This window comes from Erpetoichthys calabaricus, chromosome 13 (assembly GCF_900747795.2).
Source record: "Erpetoichthys calabaricus chromosome 13, fErpCal1.3, whole genome shotgun sequence".
Lineage (NCBI taxonomy): Eukaryota > Metazoa > Chordata > Cladistia > Polypteriformes > Polypteridae > Erpetoichthys > Erpetoichthys calabaricus.
The window spans coordinates 83391220-83415376 of record NC_041406.2 but is presented as its reverse complement, the minus strand read 5'-3'; the positions used below and the strand labels follow the sequence as shown (position 1 = coordinate 83415376).

General features: G+C 41.6%; 1 protein-coding gene across 1 annotated transcript; it reads right to left on the bottom strand.

Moving 5' to 3' along the window:
- Positions 1-876: 876 nt before the first annotated feature.
- Positions 877-21347, bottom strand: LOC114663443 (probable 2-ketogluconate reductase). The gene is given in 8 exon segments (XM_051935556.1): positions 877-1131; positions 3594-3690; positions 7351-7364; positions 7366-7537; positions 10051-10426; positions 12196-12373; positions 12482-12551; positions 21206-21347. Coding segments are annotated over 8 exon segments (1209 nt in total). The 3' UTR covers positions 877-971.
- Positions 21348-24157: the final 2810 nt, after the last annotated feature.

Below are 24157 nucleotides of genomic sequence, written 5' to 3'. Positions count from 1 at the left end.
ACAATGCTAGAGGTTTGTGATTGGCATGTTTTAGTTAACGGGAGCTTATCTTTAGCCACTTGCAAAATCTGCTCCAAAGAGTACATCCTCATACATGTAAAGACTTTTGAAACTTTATTGAAACTGTACGCTTCCTAGTTATTTAGTATTCAGCTCGCTGTTAGTGTGTGAAAACGTCACACACGCTTGGGGATTCTCACAAACACAAAACAGCAACAAACTGGAGACACTCCAGGAAATAAATCATCTACTACTTCATGTCTTTTCATTATGAAAACTACTGGAATCATGATTAGTCTCAGGTAAATTGTTAGTTTATTTATGAAGAGCATCATGAATACATTTGGTGTCACTGGTGAGACACTGCACAGAGGCCTACCTCTGTCCATTTCACACCTTCACACCGAGAGGCTAGCTGTGAACTCTGGGTCTCGGAGTCAATAAGCAGCAGCTTATCCAGTTGAGCAGTAAGACAGCTGCGTTATTAGCTTTCTAACTTCCTCCTGTTTCTCTCAGCTTCTGCTGTGTTTGACTTTTCCATTGCACTTGCACCCACCAAGTGAATCCAGGTTATGGCAATATTTGTATCTGCCCAGCAGTTCTCTCGGGGCGATACCCACCTCATGATACCACTCATGCTCCCCAAGAGGGAAGCTACAGCAGGGCATTAACTCAAGACCATTGCATTACAGAATTGCCCTCCCAACCAGCTATGAAAAGCAAAAAGTCAGTATGCCCAACAGAAATGTAGGTTACTAACTGTGAGGGTATCTCTCTTTGCCTCACCCCTTCCTGCCACAAGCGATTCCAGACATGTCCCAAAAGTTACTCAAAGAGTGAGGCTGTAAGTGTTGCCAAAATATGACTCATCACAAATTGTACCTTCAAAATTGATTTATGGAAAAGTTAAAAAGTAATTACAAATTATCACGTCACTGATAAAACATTAACATACTTTTCCTCTTTTTGTTTTATTTTGATGCTTTCACCTCATCAAGTGGTGGCTGGCCATTCAATATCGCAAGGGCATTGGCGACCATTCTTTCCACCATGACTTGAGTTGTCTGGTAGGTATGGCTTCCCATATGAGGCAATATAAGGACATTGTCAAGCTTGAGCAGTGGGTGGTCTCTGCAATAAATAACAAGAGGGATTTTACAGCCAAAAGGACAAGAAAGATTGCATATATGATGTAAAATATTAAAAACCTTCTCAATCCAATTTTGGGTCATGGGACTGCTCAACCCATCAAAGCGGCACTGAACTACAAAAACCAAATGTCAAGCAAAATTTAGAAAAACACAGAATGAAATCCTACCACTAATCTATATACCTGATTTTATAAAAAGTGGATCACCACTCACTGCTCTTCTTTGGTGCAAATGGAGAGCAGAGCGGCCATGTTTACTTGCAGAAAACAACAAGAAAAACCGACTGATTAAGGGCAAAGTTGTAAAATCAACCAAAACAAAATGATCACAAAAATCTGTACATTTTATTACCTAACCCTCATATGCGTCCTTTGGAACTTGGGGTTGAAAATGAAATAAGTATTCTTTTAAAGTGAGTGCTGTCTCCCACAATGCTGATTAATTATTTTCTGCGCCACAATATCTGCAGGCTAAGATTTTCTTAGTTGGACCCGATGCTATCAGTAACTGGTTAAGTGCAGCAGACGAAAGACAATTGTTCATGTATCTGAATGAATTAACTACCCTCCCCAATGGCTGAATAGAAATGTGTCTGCACAAAAGTATAAAACCTAAAATGAACTGCAACATGACAGGCTTCATGAGTGTGTCAGGGCAGTTTTATCAGTATTCCTGTGTATGTCTGTAGACAGACAGACAGATCTTTTCACAATTAGATAGATAGATAGATAGATAGATAGATAGATAGATAGATAGATAGATAGATAGATAGATAGATAGATAGATAGATAGATAGATAGATAGATAGATAGATAGATAGATAGACAGACAGATAGATAGATAGATAGATAGATAGATAGATAGATAGATAGATAGATAGATAGATAGATAGATAGATAGATAGATAGAGTTAATGAAATATGATTTCCTCACATACCCCTTACAAACCAAACAACAGAGTCACCCCTTTCCAACGAGTCTATTTAGCTTTTCTGAGAGCTTCTCTTTCATTCATCTCTCATCTGTGTGACTTCCTTATGTGAAGATTTGCTTTGTTTTCAGTGTAGACTGCTGCTTCTTGTCAGGCCGATGAGAAGAAAATGTCAAATACTCTCAAACTAGGATGTCATTTATAGTTTTCTAGGGTGACGGCTTTTTGTTTTACCTATTTTACACTCTGTGATCATGCATATAACATTATTTATTTAACTATTCTTTTCAACTCCTCAGACACTAAGTGACTTCCCACTGCTCTTCTGAACTATTCAAAAAATGTGCCTAATGGACATCACGGTCAAAATTTTTGACATAGGACAGGAGTGGGCAGTGTCGGCCCTGGAGGGCCGCAGGTTTTTGTTCCAGCCCAGTTTCTTAATGAGAAGTCAATTATTGCTGATGAATGACTTATTACTTAAGTGACATTTTGATGCTTCATTTTAGTGGTCTTGCTTGTCAAGGTTCTCCACCCTTAATTGCTTATTTCAATCTTAAACCGCTGTATTCACTGTTTTAATGGCTCCTTATTAGCAATAAGATGTAAAATGACAAAGCAGCCAGCAGTTCTCCAGCTAACTTTTTTTCCAATTACATCTGTGTGTGTTCATCATGGACTGTTTGATTTAATACAACACTTAACAGAAAAATGTGACAGACTGAAAAATATCCATTTTAGGCTTTAAATCATTTGGATGATATCCTAGAAAAGGAAAAAAATCTATGATATAACAGCCTTACATGGCGCAGACTAACAAGCCATAAAATTAAATAAGGTCTAAGATTGGCAAGGATTGGTTTCTAATTAAGCAATTGGGTTGGAATGAGAACCTGCAGCCACTGCGGCTCTCCAGGACCGACATTATCCACCCCTGACAAAGTATATTTAAAAAAAAAAAAGGCTTTTCAAACTTTGACATACAAGAGTTGCACAAAAATGTGGCAACACTTTCTATACTTAAACTGAAATTACCAGACAATGTCTGTGACTTGTTTTACAGTTAATTTGAAATGTGCTCCTTGCTAGTGCAGCCCCATGGAGCAAACCGTTACTTCACACAATGGCATCTGTTAATAATGTAATATTGGAAGTTAATAACGCAAGTTTTAAACCATACGTTGTTGAACTTGCTTTGGCGCTAAAGAATTCAGTAATATGTATTCACATGTGTTTAAAAAATGTACATGGCAGCAGTGCTCTTGTTAAAATCTCTGCTATAGTGCTTACTAAACATTTGAAGTGGCTGCAAGTGCAGGATTTCCTCTGGCACTCGCTGCTCCTCACTGGCATAAGACTGACGATATTGAGGTGGAACTGGTTTAAAAATACAGTTAGTTAACCCTATGGTGATGTTAAAACATTCTATGCTAAATTACTGGTTCTAGAAACCGTGATGCAAAACGTTTTGGGTAACACCTCTCTCTTTTATAAGCAATGAAAGCACAAACCTCGGCAGGGGTTCGGGATATGTCACATCCAGAGCTGCTGCATGGATCAGTCCTGTACTCAGAGCTTCAAAAAGAGCATCCTGGTCTACCACAAGACCTTTATTAAGAAAAGCAAAAAAGCAATGTATCAAAGCAGTTCATAAAACACACACACACACATACATTATATACATGATATATACAATACACAGTAGATATTAGTACATACAATATGTGCTTACAATCTAAGTAAATGGATCTCAAACTCAGTTCTGGAAACTGCTTGTGGCTCCAGGTTTTTATTCCAGCCATCTTCTGTTTTTAATTTGATTGCCTGCCTCATTAAGTAAGCTGTTATTTCTCACTTTCTGTTTTGAGGTCAATGTACAGGTAAGTATATAAATGACAAAACTCTTCAGTCTTAGCCACTGCAGCTTATAACAACTTGAGTGCTCTCAGAGTTCGTTCTTCTTGCATGATCACTCAGACTTGTGGACAGCCTGCTCTAGCAGATTTACAGCTGTACCGTCCTCTTTCCATTTCTTAATGGTTGATTTGACTGGATATTCAGTGACTTGGATATTTTCTTGTCTACTTCTCCTGACTCCTGGCTTTTAATCTTATTTTCATGGAGTTGCCTGGAGTGTTCTTTTGTCTTCATTGTGTCGGTTAGACCACCACACTGACAGACCTTCTACAGTATATACAATCAATTGAAACCCCAGAAAGGTGATCTCCAGTGAACTAAATATGTGCTTTCCAAAACCAATGGACTGTGCCAGTGCTGATTTGAGTGTGTCATAATAAAGGCTGTGAATACTTATGCTGTTAATTACTTAGTGTTTTTTTATTTGCAATTAATTTAGTACAACTTTGCGGATATCTGTTTTCACTTAGATATTACTGCGGTGGGCTGGCGCCCTGCCCAGGGTTTGTTTCCTGCCTTGCGCCCAGTGTTGGCTGGGATTGGCTCCAGCAGACCCCCCGTGACCCTGTAGTTACGATATAGTGGGTTGGATAATGGATGGATGGATGGATGGACTTTGATATTAAAGAGTCTTTTTTCGGTTGACAAAAGTTGTATAACAAAAAAAATGTAAAAACGTCTGGGGGTGAATACTTTTTATTGGCACTGTGAACCACTCATGAATTATTGTATTACCAGTGGAAAGATTTATTCTCAGTGAAGATATCATTTTCTATAAAAATAACAGAACAATGTGGCAAAAACAAAGCTAAAAACATTTTCAGGTGCAGTTCAAAAATTTTGTTATTTTGTGTCCACTAAATTAAATTCCTGCACTTTTTTCCACTGTGACTGTCTAAGACTAAAAAAACAACCCACTAGTAGTGCTGTCTGAAGGATGGTTTTAAACTGTGAATGCCTGGCAGACATGTCAAGGTGATACTATCTGTCCAGCAGACTCCCGTTAGTGAGGCCCAAGGACTGCGTCTCTGATGCGAATGTGAGCAACACTGGATCACCACAAGGAACTGGCCTGTCACCATTCTTTGTTCTCACTGCACATCTCAGGCTGTTAATATAACATCAGGTCATGTCACAGATGATTCTGTAGTAATGGAGCGTACCGATCAAGGGGATGACAAAGTATAGGAACCAGGTGGTAAACTTTGAGAATTGTCCAAAACTCAACATCAGCAAAACTAAGGAGCTGCTTATTGACACTTGCTGCAGCAAGGAGCCTCTACACCCATTCACCATTCAGTGAAAATGTGGAGGTGGCGCACTGCTAGAAGTACTTGGGGGTCCAGGTCAATGACGAGATAGACTGGTCTAGTAGCACAGAGGAACTCTAGAAGTAACGGCAGAGCAGACTTTTTTTTTTTTTTTAAGGAGACTGCTCTCTTTTCATGTGGGTTGTGACATTCTTCACATCTTCTACAACTGTCTGATGGCCAGCACAATTTTCTACACTGTAATATGCTGGGCCAGTAATATCACTTCAAGATAGGCCCACTGAATCAACAAGCTGATGAAGAAGGCAAATTCAGCCATGGGACACCATCTGGACCTGCTGGAGGTAGTAGTGGAGTTGAGAATGAAGGCAAAACTGAGAGCCATTATGAACAATGCTGCACATCCTCTCTATGACACACTAGCACGGAGGACTTCTAGCCAATGGATCTTTCAGCAGAAGTATGTTAAGAAACACTACTGTGGCTCCTTCATATGCCTTTATAAATAAACTAGCAGGAGTACCCGGCATTGTCTGGGAATCTATAACTGGTGAATTTCCCAAATGAAAGAAACAGAACATAGAAATAGAACAAACAGTTTTCTGATTCACATTTTATTGTAAGTTCGTCCACTTTGGATTGTGTCTGCTGTGGCGTTTGAGACGCCCTTGAAATAGACTTTTCTCTGGCATCTGAAGTGGACCGTGGAATTGTACGTCTTTATTACGGTGGCATGGGTATATTTGTGTAAAGCAGGAGAAATATACTGTGTTACATGGTATTATGTACGGAATACACACCACAGTGAGATGAATTTACATTATTTACACTATGTCAGAAAGCAAACAAATCATAGACATCTATAGATAGACGCCGCATTCACTGTGTTGCCCAGTCGACACAACACGTCAGCGTGTCCGCCCTATTGCGAGTGGTAAAAGTGCCATTTAAACTAATACACGTAGACGTGGAAACTGGGTTTTCTGATGAAAAAACAATAACGTTTAAAACAGTATCGTTTACATACAACAGATTTTGGTGAATCGTTTAAATGTAATTATTTCGATCCATTTATACACTAATAAAGGCAATTACTAAATAATACTAATAATAATAATATTAATTATTATTATTAAATAATTCCTCCCATATAAGTAACATTTCGCGTACTGCCTTTTTTCATCTGCGAAACATTTCTAGACTTCGTCCTGTTCTTACGCAACACAGTACTGAAGTATTGATTAATGCCCGAGTCACCTCACGTATAGGTTACTGTAATGCTATTCTAGCTGGCATCCTACAAAAACTTATCCATCGCTTACAACTTCTTCAAAATTCTGCTGCTGCGTCCGCGTTTGCCACGTTATGTTCTAACTACAGAGTCCCATTGTATGGTTCTAACTTGTATTGAGTCGAGGTATTGATGTGAACACCATACATGCGGATACTATCAAATTATATATAAGGATACCTGACTGTGACTGCTCTGTTCTCATGAGCCAAGTCAGAAGTTGTTCTTTTTTGTAATTTTTGTATGTGTAAGAGGGGAGCTGTTTTGTGATAATATTTCTTTAGCTTCTATAAAAGCTATATTTCATTTTTGGGACAAATAAATCACCAAAAAGCTATCTATACCTTGAATGGGACTTCATCTGTTATTGTGCGCTGTTATATTTGTTCCACCACTTATATTTTACAAATATGTGCTTTAAAGAAGCATTGTAGAGGTCTCACCAGGCAAATTCTTCTCTTATTCCCAGCAAAGGATATAAATAACTGACCAAATATTGCAAAGATCTTTACAGTTTGAATATTAAAATTCAGTTCTTTAGTCCATCTGTGGTGTAAAACTGCTTTACCAAGCATAAAGGTTAACTTGAGAGCACCTGGGCTTAAGGAAGGAACTCTATAAATGACAACTCACATCCACACTCAATCATGTAAGGCTCCATTAACAGCATCTGGGTCAGATTTCTCACCAAATTTCCTCTTACTACTTCACTTTTATTTGAAACGTAATTAATGCTGGTCATTATACTCCTTGTGCAAAACAAAGGTCAAAAAAACTCTCAGTCCATACCTCTGCTTATGTTGAGTGGCCGTTTGTTTCATTAAGCTTAGCTCTCTTTTTCCAATTAGATGGTAAGTCTGTGGAGACAAGTCCACAACCAGCATCACAAAGTCAGAGTCATGCAGCAGGTCATCCATTTTTTCATAATAATGGGCGCCTACAGCTTTTTCTTCTGCTTCTTTCCTGCCAAAATGAAGTATGCAGTAAATTATTTAAAAATTTGCAGAACCAGGAGCTATAATTGAATTTTTTTTTTCAGATGATAAATAAACAGTGTGGTCAATTGGGGACACTTGTGACCCGGTCGTGAACCCAAAATACAGCAAGACACAGAAAAAAACAAAAACAAATCATAAGGAAATAGGGGGGGTCATCACAGGGAGTACTGTAGGTACAGATATAACCAAAAGAACATCAAAGTCTAGCTGTTGTAATGGGGATAACTAAACAGAGGATGTGGTCCCTGCTTCATATACGGGATGTCTACTGCACTTACCAGCCTATACATGACAATACCCCCCCCAACATTACACTTACTGGACTGACTTTTCTTCCCCTTTAAAGCTCTGTGGCCATTTTCTGTCTTTAAGGGATCTGTTGCCAAGACGCTAGTCCCGGGTGGCAGGGGTTTGTTTGATGTGTGACATCATTGGTGCAAAGTCTTATTCTGGCAAGACGTGTATTTTGTTACCCAAATTTGGATTAAAAAACCCTTGGAAAGTGTCATTATGTTATATTGATACTCTGGTTACAATTTTTGTGTATGTCTTTTTCTACTTCAAGTATGCTTAACAGTTTTTGGCCTTGTTATTTTTGATCTTTTTGTCTTTCTGGTAATGATGTTTGCTTTGATCAAATGGACTGGATTCATTTCCTGGTCTGAAACCTCTCTTTATTTCGGCTCTGCTATGACGATGGGCACCCTGTTGCTATATGTATAACTGCGGACTCCATTGTCACACACAAGTCTACATTTATGAAGATAAATTCATATAAATTATACTGTAAGTATATTCATATAACTATGTATATACAGTGTATATGAGGATATATAATATAATCTCAAGGACACTGTATATGCATATTTATACATTGCATATTCTGCACTAGGGCGGCACGGTGGTGCAGTGATAGCGCTGCTGCCTCGCAGTTAGGAGACCTGGGTTCGCTTCCCGGGTCCTCCCTGTGTGGAGTTTGCATGTTCTCCCCGTGTCTGTGTGGGTTTCCTCCGGGCGCTCTGGTTTCCTCCCACAGTCCAAAAACATGCAGGTTAGGTGGATTGGTGATACTAAATTGTCTCTAGTGTGTGCTTGGTGTGTGGGTGTATTTGTGTGTGTCCTGTGGTGGGTTGTTTGGACAAAATGTTTATAGATGTGAATACACAAAGGCATATTTGGCATGTAACTGATAATATGCAAGTTGTAAGTAAGAATGTTTACTTAAAAAAATAAAGGAAATGAACTAAACATGAATATGGAAAGCATTTTTGCTGTTGAGACGCAAGGCCAGAGGCTGCTTATGAGAGAAGCATCAGCATTCTTTAAAGCAGATAGAAAAGTGTCTATGAAAAACACTTTTGTTATCTGGAGATCACATGGCATCCCTTCAAGGGTAAGTTCAACACAGCAGCATCTCTTAAAATAATATGAATTTATTTAAGAGAGTTCTTGTGAGCCTAAGAGTCCAAGTTGCTAAAGGATTTCTTATTTATTAAGCATTTTCTCCAACACAGCTGCATGCGTACCACATCAGCCGGAAACTGCAGCACTACTGTAGTCTAACTACACTGACACAGCACTACTCTCATGCAACAGTTTATGTCATATTAACTTGAAAACTATGTGAGACACTTTAAAGACAATCCTCAAAAACTGGAATGGATTTATTCATTTTTTTAACAACGTCAACCTCGATAGGAGTGCTGCAGTCCCTCAACCACAATCTGGCACACACCCTCAGTGGGACCGTGGCCCCTAGTTTGGAAACCACTGCACTAGAGCACACTTTTTAACTTTGTTATAGAAATAGTTACCATAATATCGACAAAGACATGAATGGTAACATCATGAATAGGATTATGCTGTAGCATCCTGTTGAAGGTTTCCCTAAAACGGTGGAGAATTACATCAGGTAATTACGTCAGCTATTCCTGGTAAAACTTCCAATATTTTTGCGTGCAGGTAAAATCTTTCATCCATCCATCCATCCTCTTCTGCTTATCCGAGGTCGGGTCGCGGGGGCAGCAGCTTGTGCAGAGATGCCCAGACTTCCCTCTCCCCGGCCACTTCTTCTAGCTCCTCCGGGGGAATTCCAAGACATTCCCAGGTCAGCCGAGAGACATAGTCCCTCCAGCGTGTCCTGGGTCTTCCCCGGGGCCTCCTCCCGGTTAGACGTGCCCGGAACACCTCACCAGGGAGGCGTCCAGGAGGCATCCTGATCAGATGCCCGAGCCACCTCATCTGACTCCTCTCGATGTGGAGGAGCAGCGGCTCTACTCTGAGCCCCTCCCGGATGACTGAGCTTTTCATCCTATCTTTAAGGTTAATCTTAAAGTTAATCTTTCAGTGTTTCATTTTCAACCTATCAATGTTGTCAAAACAGAAACACCACTAGAAATAAAAACTGCACTAGTGTTGGTGCATTACATGTGATTTCTAGATATGTTGCTAATTCAAAACTATCCACAAACAGACACAGTAAATTTGGTACCTTGTATGACCTTCCGTGCAGATGCCAGTAGCAAGGTCATGCCCAAATCAGCTGTTGCATTGTTGACCAGATTTGGGGTGCTGGTTACTTTTACCCCAAAACTGGATATCAATGGGATATCAAGATGATCCACTCCAACGCCTCCATTTATTACAGCCTTCAAGTTGGGCAGGGCCTGCAGGAGGTCCCTGTTAAGTTTAGGAACAGCACACCACACAAACACGGCTTGCACTTTGTCTGCCCAGCGTTGCTTGTCTTTTGTGAACTCATCATTAGAGATGATTGTGAAATGCTTCTCAATAATCGGTGCAAAGGCAGAGTGGATGCCAGACTTGTCCCCAGGCTGCAAAGCTAAAATGTGAGGTTTTTCCATTACCTGTAAACAAAAATGACACACAAATTACTACAACACACGTTAGTGAACACTATACAGGTATGTGCAATATCAATCAGAACGCATCTTCACTTTAGGCTTCAGTCTTCTCAAGATTCCCCAGTGCTGCCGCTATATATACCTGACCTGCAATGGATTCAGCGGGTTTGACACCGTTAACTTAGCTTATAATGAAGTAGAGGTCTGACTTGTTCTGATGTCAAAAGCGCTGTCTCTTACCTCTGTAAATCTGGAACAAAGCCGCAAGCACTGCGATCTAACTAAAAATACGCAAAATTAGCCGTTACGTCTCCTCGACGCTCCCAGCCTCCTTTGCTACTTACGGAGTATGGACGAGCTGCTGTCATTGACCAGCGCTGGGATCTTCGTAGTAACGTGAAAGGAACTCGAATTAGGAGAGTCATGTGTTTTTTTCCCTTTCTATCACCAAACTTTTAAAACTTCTCATTTGGATCGTGCTCGCCGGAGTTGAATTTGACTGACAGTTATCCCGCCTCCCTCTAGGGCCACCCATAATGTCTCAGCTCTGCACAAATAACAATCTTCGCTAATCTGGCCGCTGTCCCCGCCCACGTGATTCCAGATACGTAACGTCGTGCGCGTCTCTACCGCCTTGTACTGGAATACATTGCTACGTAATTTTATTCCCCTTAACTAGTGAAGGTTTACGCAAATTGCTCAGCGCCTAACCTTTACCTTTTCCCAACACAACTTTCTGTCACGGTTTTTCTCAGTTACTTATGCTCATTTCTTGAAATACTTATCATTCGTTTTCATAGCTCCAGGTACATTTATCAAAGCAGTGTATATGGTATGACACAACATGAGAGTCCACCTGCCAAACCAACCACTGCCGGCGCGTGGAATAACTCTATCTGGGGCAAAGAGCATTTGTGCTGCCCTTTAACCATCAACCACTGCATCCGAGATTTCTCCTTACTGGGCATGCGACGATACTCATAATTCTCACATATCACTTATTTGCTATGCAGGATTCACGATACAGTGCATTCCATGAACTACGGATTATATATATATATATATATATATATATATATATATATATATATATATATATATATATATATATATATATATATTCATTGCATTCGTAGTCTGTGTCACAATCTGATTGTATGGGTGGTTACCTACCAGGTAACGCTTGTGGTTGGCCAGCAAGTCGGCTAACATCCGCCACGATGCCCTCAGTTGTGAGAAGCAGATCATAGAATGGTTGAAATAGTTTATATATATATATATATATATATATATATATATATATATATATATATATATATATTACTTTCGGAAAAAATATAAAACATATAAAACAATAAAAGGAGATTAGCTTTAAGGCAATAAAATGCTAAATTAAATGCTAAACAAACAATTCAAATGTTTTAATGTAAAAGTCGTCCTGCAAGCTTGCCTAAACACCTTTGTTCGTTTCAGACTCCGTCCTGCAGGCTAAAAGGCGCAGTGTAAACTTAGGAAACTGTTAACAGAAACCTTTAACAGATTACAGAAATGAACATTTTACAGAATGGTATAATCAGAATATATACAATGTGATATACATGTGAGGGGGCACAAATAATAGACTTTAACATGTAGAAAATAATTAACCAATAATAATTAAAATAATAATCCTCAGTCTGACATAGAACGGGAGTCTAATTAAACAGGACTTGAACTGTAGACTTTAAATGCACTACTAATTCTAAGTATACGCATCTCAGAAATGCACTTACGTTATAATTTGCCAAATCCCGTCCACAGTTTTTCAGCACCATCGATGACTTGACGATTGTGCTCGTCACATTCTTTCCTGCTCCCAAGTACATTTCTCTGCAGCCCGGAGCTTCCACACTGGAGCTCCAAGTAGGTGGAGTTGATGCCAATGGCTGCTCCAGGGAGGTGGAGCTGACTCTAATGGGCACCAACAGAGTCTAGCTGAAGACCTATACTGTGGTTAAGATGAGGCAGCGTTATCAAAATCAAATAATGCCAAGTTCTCTCAAGTAAGTTTAACTGCACGTGCTTGGAGCTCCAGGATGGAAGCTCTGGGCTGCAGAGATACCCGACTCCCTCAGTGCAGCTAGGCATGCTAAAAACAAGTTATCCAAAAGCTAGAAAAACTGACATCGGGCATTCATTTGATAATAACATTTCATTATTTGCATGTGCCAGCAATGATAGGCTAAAGGGTAAATGATAGATAGATAGATAGATAGATAGATAGATAGATAGATAGATAGATAGATAGATAGATAGATAGATAGATAGATAGATAGATAGATAGACAGATAGATAGATAGATAGATAGATAGATAGATAGATAGATACTTTAATAATCCCAATGGGAAATTCACATACTCCAGCAGCAGCATACCAATAAAGAAAATATTAAATTAAAGAGTGATAACAATGCAGGTATACAGACAGACAATAACTTTGTATAATGTTAACGTTTACCCCCCCGGGTGGAACTGAAGAGTCGCATAGTGTGGTGGAGGAACGATCTCCTCAGTCTATCAGTGGAGCAGGACGGTGACAGCAGTCTGTCACTGAAGCTGCTCCTCTGTCTGGAGATGACCCTGTTCAGTGGATGCAGTGGATTCTCCATGATTGACAGGAGTCTGCTCAGCGCCCGTCGCTCTGCCACGGATGTCAAACTGTCCAGCTCCGTGCCTACAATAGAGCCTGCCTTCCTCACCAGTTTGTCCAGGCGTGAGGCGTCCCTCTTCTTTATGCTGCCTCCCCAGCACACCACCACATAGAAGAGGGCGCTCGCCACAACCGTCTGATAGAACATCTGCAGCATCTTATTACAGATGCTGAAGGACGCCAGCCTTCTAAGGAAGTATAGTCGGCTCTGTCCTCTCTTGCACAGAGCATCAGTTTTGGCAGTCCAGTCTAATTTATTATCCAGCTGCACTCCCAGGTATTTATAGGTCTGTACCCTCTGCACACAGTCACCTTTGATGATCACGGGGTCCATGAGGGGCCTGGTTCTCCTAAAATCCACCATCAGTTCTTTGGTTTTGTTGGTGTTCAGGTGTAGGTGGTTTGAGTTGCACCATTTAACAAAGTCCTTGATTAGGTTCCTACTAGGGGGCTCTGCCCCCTGCTCGCTTCGCTCGCCAACCCCTGGTGTTGGGAATGACAAAGAGCGTGATGTATGAATGAGATATAGAATAGTGTGACGGTGTAGATTATGCAAATAGAAAGCAAACAATAAAGTGTGTGGCACAGTGTTACGGTTTATTTGAAAATTTCTTTGTACACGCCGTTTAAGTGTAAAAGGTAATTCCAGCTCAGAACTTGTAAGGTCATTTAAGATGGTTATTGTTGTGATCAGAGTCAAGTTTGTCAGAGCTTAGAAAGAGTTGTGTCTCTCCAGGAAGTAATGGAATGACTTGGGTATTTATGTTTTCCACATTAATATTTTTTGGACATAATATAGTGCGTTGTGTTAAAAGGGGCATTTGGTCTAATGAGTTTGCTGTTCCAAATGTCTCTGTAACTAAGTTGTCGCAGATAAAGGCTTGAGGAATTGTAATAATATGTGCCTGAAGTCCAGCTGTATTGGTGAGTGTACCATCTCTCATTTGTAATAAGCAATTGTTATGATCTGGTTCTGGACATCGTATCTTTTTTACTAACTGTATCTTTTGAAAGCAATGCCAATTGTCTGCGTATTTTAAGGTGCACTGAACAATAGCTGAGTGTATGGCATCTGGAAGAATAGCTAATCACTGTCTAAAATCTCCTCCTCATAAAAGTACCTTTCCTTCAAATCGAATATTATTATTCATAAACGTTTGTAGAAGTTTATGAATGGTGTTGAGTAAGTGACTTCATGCCATTGAACATTCATCAATAAACAACATTTTTTCAAGACGGATGTCACGTGCAGTGCCACCGTTAATGTTCATAGTGGATACCGATTTGTAGGATCTAATGTAGTTGATAAAGATTTCACTTTCAGGTACATCGTCAGTTATAAGCCTCTGTAGATATTCAGTATATGAATGTAAAGAAGGCAGTCTAATTTGACCCTTTTGACAACAACGTGTAAATGTATTACTTGTATTTCCAGTTGTTTCTTCAGGGAAGTGAACTGAATGACAATGATTGCAAATGACATTCATTAATCCGAATGAATTTTCCTGGTGTATGTTTTTCTTGTGCCGTTTGAGAGGCGCGTTGTTGCATGTGTAGTATTTGGGACGTGTTGTTTTGGAGCTGTAATCGATTTGGCTGTGCTGTGTGAGAAGCCCGTTGTAGCCTTCGCTGCCATTAACGTATGTCTGAGACGGGAGGTGTTTCGTTTTGAATCCGTGCCTGTTGCGATGCAGCACTTTGATTGATAGTTTGCGTCATGTGGATCTAGGATGTAGATTTGTGCATATTTGCGTTGTTGATTAGTTTCAGGGTGCACTGTTCCAATGCGATGCAGTATTTGTGCACATATGCGAAAGTAGTATGGGCCATTGCCTTTTGGTGGCCTGATATTTACTCTGGTATATGCAAAAGCAAATGAACCATTGTAGGATCTAATGCAGTTCATAAAGTTTTTACTTTTAGGTACATCGTTAGTTAGAAGCTTTAGTTGAGCTTTGCGTTTTTGGAGTCGAGACATTTTTTCTTTTAGAAATATGGATAAGTAATAAGGAGTATTGCACTCACTGTTAATATGGAGCCTTTTCTGCGGTTGAACGGTTAATAGTGCCTTATTGTAATGAGATCCACCTATGCTGCATAGCCGTCTATTTTGTTGTTTCTTTCGTGTTCGTGTGTTTGTTCCTGTTATCCTTTCCTTTTCGTTTTGTACCCGTGACCGTGTATTCATGACTTGTTTCTTTCTCAGCATGCGAAGTATGGATAAGTAATAAGAAGGATCGCAGTCACTGTTAATATGTTTCCTTTTCTGTAGTTGAACGGTTAATAGTGCTTTATTGTAAGGAGATCCACCAATGCTGACACCTATGCTGTCTAGTGTGAAGGTGTTGATGTTCACTTTAGAATATGTGGCTTTGGGTGTCACTTCTTATGGATGTGTGTGTGTGTGTGTGTGTGTGGGGGGGGGGGGGGGGGGGGGGGTTGAGGATTGTTGTCGCAGGCGAGCGTCTTCTTTCTTTTTGTGTTCCTGTGTCTTGTTGAATCCCCCTCTTTGTGTGTGTCCCGTCCCTTGCTTGAAGGGTCTGTGGGGTGGTTTTGTGTTCTTTTTTTTGTGTTCCATGGGCTTGTTGAATCCCCCTCTTGGTGTGTGTCCCGTCCAGTGCCTGTAGGGGGGGGGGGGGGGGGGGGTGCCTTGCTGTTGTGCGCGAGCCTCTTTTTTTTTTTTTTTTTTTTTGGGTCTAGTTTCGTGTGCAATGTGTTTCGTGCTTTGCTTGCGTTTGAATACTTTTTTATGTGCCGTTTCCTTTTTTCGGTGCTCTTTGTGCCTCATTTCTCAATTTTTCCTGTGCTCACTCCTTTTTTCTGTGGTCTTGTCCGCCTCTCGCGGCCCCTCATCCGCCTCTCTCGCCCTCTTCTATCCGCCTTTCTCGGCTCCTCAGCCGACCCTCGCGGACTCTTTTTGCGCCTGCGCAGTACGTCTTTTTGCAGCTACGGCCCATTGCCGGATGTGCCTGCGTCCATCATCCGGTTTAGCATTCTCGGTTAGTAATATGGATACTTCTCCTCCTGCCCACTCCTGATGCAGTCCACGATAGCAGTGTTGTCAGCGAACTTTTGCACGTGCCTGGACTCCGAGTTGTATTGGGAGCCCGATGTATATAGGCTGAACAGGACCGGAGAAAGTACAGTCGCCTGCGGCGCTCCTGTGTTGCTGACCACAATGTCAGACGTGCAGTTCCCAAGACGCACATACTGAGGTATGTCTGTAAGATAGTCCACGATCCATGCCACCTAGTTCAAAAGTCTAAATATAATTTACATGATTACAGTTTATAGGTCTGCAAATCCAAATATATACATATTATATATATATTACATTTTGGTGGATTAATATAAGAAACAGGAAACGAGCTAAATTAAGCTGGAGCTACCTGGTGCTATAGCACCCCCTGGATTTTGCACAGGTACATTGCTTAGCACCTCCAAAGATCTTCCCATTGTCATGTAACGTCGCCCTGTATCTGTGCAATTATTTTGAATAGGTTCCTTAGTGAAATATTGTGTGATATACAGTAGTTGAAAGAAATAAATAAAATTGGAAGCCATCATGAAAAAATGCCCTCCATCCCCACCAGGAGGCGCTCTCTTGCAGCCGTAGGCTCATTCCACCAAGGTGTGCTAAGTGGGCAATTCAATGCTTCTACCCGATGTACTCGTTAAATTTATTTTTATTTATTAATTTAATTATCGATTAATTGCTTGCTTGGCTGTCATATTAGTTCTGTGAGTCTGTATCCTTGTTTTTTTTTATAATTCTGCTGCTGTATGCGTCTGAATTTTCTTCTTGTTAGAATTAATAATGTTTTTCTAATATTAAAAACAAACTCTCGTGAGATGATATCACTATCAATACTTAATGATGATAGGATCTCGCGAGAGGATTTTTAGCGGGCTAATGCCCCTCACCTGAAGAGCGCGAGTCAATTCAACGTGAGGATGGAACGCCTTCTAATAATCAGCGAACGACTATGGCACGGAATTGTGTCAAACCCTCTGAGGACGATGGTAACACAAACCAACATCCACCACTTGAAGCCAAGCTGCAAAACCACGACAGGGAACCGTTATCTGTGCCTTTGGATCGAATTGTTAGAGCTAGTTATGCTAACTTTGTAGTGGTAACTGATGCTCCGTCCGGACCCGCCAGCTGCGGTTTGACCTCCATTAGCACAGGCAGCTGTCCGGCTGATTTACGTCTGTCACCAGGGGAAGGACTTAGGCGCTGTTTTCTTAAAAAAAAAACCAGGACGAAAAACTGACCTCCAGGTACGTTTTATTAAGTCGCAAATTGAACAAAGACTACAGCTGGACTGAGTATTTTAAGGAGAGCGTCTTTTTGTTTTCCTTGCCGACACTTTTTTTACGCGCGGGTGTTTTGGGGCACACAGACGGCATTTACACGGGAACTGCAGGAAAGCAACCGTCTCATTTAAAACAAAGAATACTAATACAGGGCATACGTATTCAATGGGTGGATGGGCAGAATTTAGGAAAGAAGTGGGTTCTGAAATGAAAAACGGTAAAAGACATTCGGGAATATAGGCCTACGGATGCGAGCAGTTGGGGTCGAGGACACACAATGTCCAGTGTCTTTATGTCAGTTGCAACGAAGTACGTTTTCTTAACCTTGACACACAATAATGTAGAAATGCATCTTTTAAAAGTTAATACATCACAGTCTGAACCTTCACCTAATGCGCAACAAAGCACAATACATTGTGTGAAATAAAGCAACGTTAGTTAGGCGTTGCCCTGGTACAAATCATGTAACGAGTTCCCAGTATCTGTACATCTCCATAGACAACAGCAGAAAGACGTGACTCGAACAATTATTTAATAGAAGTTGCTCATGCGTCAATTAAGCTATTTTGATACGACTATTTTAGAGCTCATGCCGCACTTTATGAAGCGATTCTTTCGCGAGGATAACGAGGAAGTGTTTTGGCAGCTCCAGTTAAGCACCTCATCGCGGCGAGCAGGAAGGGATGAGGCGGTGGCGAACGCAAGCTAGCATAACGTTACACGGGCAGGGATGAAATCCTTTTTTTTTTTTTTAGCAAACTAATCATTAATTACAATAAAACAAATAAAATACAGGCAAGAGCACACGTCACTGGTTATCTTCAGATAAAAAATTGCTAAGGGTACTGACTAGAATTGGGGACAGATTCATCCATCCATCTTTCAACCCGCTGAGTCCGAACACAGGGTCACGGGGTCTGCTGGAGCCAATCCCAGCCAACACAGGGCGCAAAGCAGGAACAAACCCCGGGCAGGGCGCCAACCCACCGCAGGACACACACACCCACACACCAAGCACACACTAGGGCTAATTTAGGATCGCCAATGCACCTAACCTGCATGTCTTTGGACTGTGGGAGGAAACCGGAGCACCTGGAGGAAACCCACGCAGATATGGGGAGAACATGCAAACTCCACGCAGGGAGGACCCAGGAAAGAAACCAGGGTCTCCTAACTGCGAGGCAGCAACGTTACCCACTGCGCCACTGTGCCGCCCTTAGGGACAGATTATTATGAGTAATTAAATGATTTAAATCGGGATAAAGTCCGCATTGCTTTCAAATGTTTACAGTCCGAAATAGTTTGTTGATATTCCCCAACATCCATTTTAAACTGTTCAAATGTAGGAATTATTCAGACCACTTCATTTTGAGTATATAATAGCCTGCCAATATAATATCCATCCATCCATTATCCAACCCGCTATATCCTAACTACAGGGTCACGGGGGTCTGCTGGAGCCAATGCCAGCTAACACAGGGTGCAAGGCAGGAAACAAATCCCGGGCAGGGCAAGCACACACACACTAGGGACAATTTAGGATCGCCAATGCACCCAACCTGCATGTCTTTCGACTGTGGGAAGAAACCGGAGTACCCGGAGGAATCCCACACAGACACGGGGAGAACATGCAAACTCCACGCAGGGAGGATCCGGGAAGCGAACCCGGGTCTCCTAACTAACAGCTGTGCTACTACTGTGCCACCAATATAATATTTACATTAAATTACAAATGACTTTTTTTTGTTTTCAGTGGGGATGTAGTTTAACATAATATCAATTTCTTGAAAAATAATATCCACATTAGTTAGTTTCTTTTTTAATGTGAGTTTGTAACTCTGTCCAAAACTTTTTTCTTGTTTTTTTTTTTTTTTTTTTTTTTTTTTTTACATTCGGATGTAACCAAAACAAATGCTGAATATTGTTACAAAAAGTGCATTTATCATTAGTGTTAATTTTAAAGTGAAGTCTTTACAGGATAAATTCGGTGAATTATCTTGTATGTGGCCTCTTTAACTTTATTAGTTATACAGTACTTATTGGGTTTTGTCCATAGTTCTTCTCAATTAAAGTCCTTTCCAAATAAATAATTTCAGTATACTGTAATAATGAGGGTGTGTTCATCTTGCAATAGAGATTTTAAATTTAAATGGATTATTATGTGTATAATTGAAAATATCTTTTCCCTGTCGTTTAATACAAGCCGTAAATTCTTTAAACGTTTCTATCGGACTTTTACTACATCCTCTTAACTTAGTCAGTATTTCTCTAGGAATAGCCTTTATTACAGTAGGCCGGGATGAAATCCTAACCTCGACCATGTCTGTCTGTGTGTCCCAACCCTTGAGTTCCATCTCTGCTCTGTCCCACATCAAGGACTACTTGGGCAGTCTAGCTTGTCAAGCAGTTGCCCAAAAGAGGGACCAGGGCAAATGAACAATGGTAATGTTCTCAAACATTTACAAGTTATTGGCGAGTTTGACAAAAGCGTTGATAATCCTAGAAATGCTAAATATACTCAACCATGATGTAAGGAATGAGTTAATCGAAATCATGATAAATATGCTATGGGAGAAAATAAGCAGTGAAACAGAAGAAGCTGTGCCATTCATGTGATTAGCAGATGAAAGTAAAGACATTCACAAAAAAGATCAGGTGTCTGTGGTGGTCCACTCTTTTGCAGTGATGCTCTATGGGAGGAATTTCTGCATTTCACTCCAGCTGACGGATTAGACGCCGATTCACTTTTAAGAACAATCAGAAGTACTTTTGAGTAAATGCAGCATTGCCCAGTGCTACGATGGAGGAGCTGTTCTGTCACAATGGAGTAGCAGAGTAATTCAGAAAAAGAAGTTCCACAGGCACAGAGCATTCCTTGTCATGCACGCCATTGAACTCTCGTTTTGGTGGACTGTGTTCAAAATGTCTAACTGGCAGCTGAATTCTTTAAAGCAGCCCAAGTGCTGTACGTTTTTTTTTTTTATTTATTAATTCTAAGTTCTGTTCCTCACAGTCGTTTTTTTTGCTTAAAAGACAGAAAGAAATCAAACCAACACGAGCTCCCATTAAACTAAAGAAACTTTCAGAAGCAAGGTGGGCTTTTTAGCATTTGTCTTTATGGGCAATTCAGAAAACAATCCATGCAATTTGTGATACTTCAAAAGACACATACTTTGTCAGTCGAACATTGCTAAATGAATTTACTCTGCAGCTTACTTTATTTGAGAATATGTTTTGGGTCACAACTGATCTAGTTCAGTCAATAACACGGACAATTGAAGAGAAGTGCTGCGAGGAGTCATGGCATGACACATTGGAGACAGCACAGTGTCCAGTGCGCAAAAAAGTGGCATTTCAACTCGGCTGCAGCAGGACAGGAGATATGCCCTGCTGCACTTTGTGGTTGATACTCAGACCACATATTGTCCAACCTCACCAAAAGCACAGAGGATTTCTGTAATTATTGTTTCCACCCTGTAATTGACAGACTTGTCAGTGAACTGTCAAAGTGCTTTTTAGATTTTAAATTAACCCGAGGCGGCGTCTTCAGCCCCGCATCGTTTCAAGAGCCAGCACTTTTCAGCTGCCCCAGTTCAACCGGCGCTTCCACTGCCCCTTCCATCATTGTACCACAATCTTTTGTAGGGCGCGCAGTGACTTGGCACCCGGTACTTATTAAACACGGGCCCGTTTCACACTGCGTCCCTATATTATTATATACGGTACCGTCTTTACTAACCTGTACCGCCAAATCATATAAGACGGGACGCTCACGTCCTAGTCGCCGTAGGTAGTCATCCACCTTCTTTACCGGCGCTTCGCCCGTCGCTCCCAAGTCTCCGATGATCTTCTTTATTGCCTGTAGCATCTGTAAAATATTTCGTACGGGTTCGATTAATTTCTCGAGTTCCCGCATGTCTATAAAGTTATTTATTTTGGCCAGAGGCAAGCTTATTTCCTTGTTAGCCTTACCTGCCGGTCGGGAGCCAATGAGCACGTCCGCTGTCGGCACGTGCTCTGACGGGTCTCGCGGAGGCTTCTGGGAATTACAGTTCTTTTCGTCTGAGGACCGGGTTGCCTTCTTTGGCGGACTGCGGTCTGTCTTTTTTAATTTGTCGGCAGACCAATCAGCCATTTCCCGGCCCTCCTTACCTTCTTGCGGGGTGAGCAGTGCTTCGCTCGCCTCCCCCATTCCCTTCGGAAAGTCCAAGTCCATCTCTTCAGAGACGGAGGCGCAAACAGCGGGACGCGGACCTCCTCCTTTCGAGAACACACCGGGGTTGATCACGTGTCCCTCGCCAGCACCCGACCTGCGGAAGTTGCCTTTACTGCTCGTTGGCTCGAACAGTAGCGTGTCACTATCTTCTGAAATATCCCCGTTTTCCTGTGGAGCCTCCAAGTGATCTTTTCCGAGGTACATGCACGGGACAAAATGAGTTATTTTAAATGGATTATTTGTTAAATTCCCGGCACGTACCTTAGAGCGATCGTCTGTACATGGAGGTTAGAGTCCGACAGCCTCCCTACAGCGACTCCTGGAGGCCCCCATGGTATCCGGGGCACGTTCATGCTGTCGGGAGAGCTCCTCCTGGCAACCTGGGGATGAGGGCCGGAGTAAAATGCCGGCAATCCTTCACAGTACGTAGTACGTATGTATGTGTGTGCGTACGTACAAAGTACGTATGTGTGTGTGTGTGCGTACGTACGTAGTACGTATGTGTGTGTGTGTGTGCGTACGTACGTAGTACGTATGTGTCTGTGTGTGCGTACGTACGTAGTATGTATGTGTGTGTGTGCGTACGTACGTAGTACGTGTGTGTGTGTGTGCGTATGTATGTGTGTACGTACGTTTGTAATACGTATGTATGTGTGTACGTACTTATGTGTACGTACGTACGTATGTGTGTAGGTATGTGTGTGCGTACGCACGTACGTAGTACGTATGTGTGTGTGTGTGCGTACGCACATACGTGTGTGTGTGTGTGTGTGCGTACGCACGTACGTATGTGTGTATGTATCTGTGTATGTGTGTGCGTACGCACGTAAGTAGTACGTATGTATGTGTGTGCGCGTACGTAGTACGTATGTATGTGTGTGCGTACGTACGTACGTATGTGTGTATGTACATAGTACGTATGTCGTATGTGTGTATGTACGCACATACATACGTACGTACGTACATAGTACGCATGTATGTGTGTGCGTACGCACGTACGTAGTATGTATGTGTGTGCGTACGCACGTACGTAGTACGTATGTATGTGTGAGTGTACGCACGTAGTACGTGTGTGTGTGCGTACGCACGTAGTATGTGTGTGTGTGCGTACGCACGTAGTACGTGTGTGTGTGTGTATGCGTACGTACGTAGTATGTGTGTGTGTGCATACGTAGTACGTGTGTGTGTGCGTACGTAGTACGTGTGTGTGTGTGTGTGTGCGCGTATGTATGTGCGTACGTACGTTTGTAATACTTATGTATGTGTGTACGTACGTACGTACGTATGTATGTGTGTGTGTGTGCGTACGCACGTACGTATGTGTGTGTGTGTGCGTACGCACGTAGTACGTATTTGTGTGTGTGTGTGCGTACGTACGTAGTACGTACGTGTGTGTGTGCATATGTGTGTGTGTGCGTATGTGTGTGTGTGTACGTACGTTTGTAATACGTATGTATGTGTGTACATACGTATGTGTGTACGTACGTACGTACGTATGTATGTACGTATGTATGTGTGAGCATACGCACGTACGTATGTGTGTGTGTGTGCGTACGTATGTGTGTGTGTGCGTACGTTCGTACGTATGTGTGTGCGTACGTGTGTGTGTGCGTATGTATGTGTGTAGGTACATTTGTAATACATATGTATGTGTGTATGTATGTATGTGTGTACGCACGTACGTAGTACGTATGCGTGTGTGTGCGTACGCACGTACGTAGTACGTATGTGTGTGTGTGCGTACGCACGTACGTAGTATGTATGCATGTGTGTGCGTACGCATGTACGTATGCGTGTGTGTGCGTACGCACGTACGCATGCGTGTGTGTGCGTACGTAGTACGTGCGTATGTGTGTACGTACGCACACACATACATACGTACGTACGTACATAGTACATATGTATGTGTGTGCGTATGCACGTAGTACGTATGCGTGTGTGTGCGTACGTAGTACGTATGCGTGTGTGTGTGCGCGTACGTACGTAGTACGTGCGTGTGTGTGTACATACGCACACACATACATATATACGTACGTACATAGTACGTATGTATGTGTGTACGTACGTAGTACGTGTGTGAGTGTGTGCGTATGTACGTGTGTGTGTGCATATGTATGTGTGTACGTACGTTTGTAATACGTATGTATGTGTGTACGTACGTATGTGTGTATGTATGTGTGTGCGTACGAACGTACGTAGTACGTATGTGTGTGTGTGCGTACGCACATACGTATGTGTGTGTGTGCGTACGCACGTATGTATGTGTGTGTACGTACGTTGTACATATGTATGTGTGTACGTACGTATGTATTTGTGTACGTACGTCGTACGTATGTATGTGTGTATGTACGTAGTACGTATGTATGTGTGTACGTACGCACACACATACATACATACATACGTACGTACGTACATAGTACGTATGTATGTGTGTGCGTACGCACGTACATAGTATGTATGTGTGTGTGTACGCACGTACGTAGTACGTATGTATGTGTGTGCGTACGCAC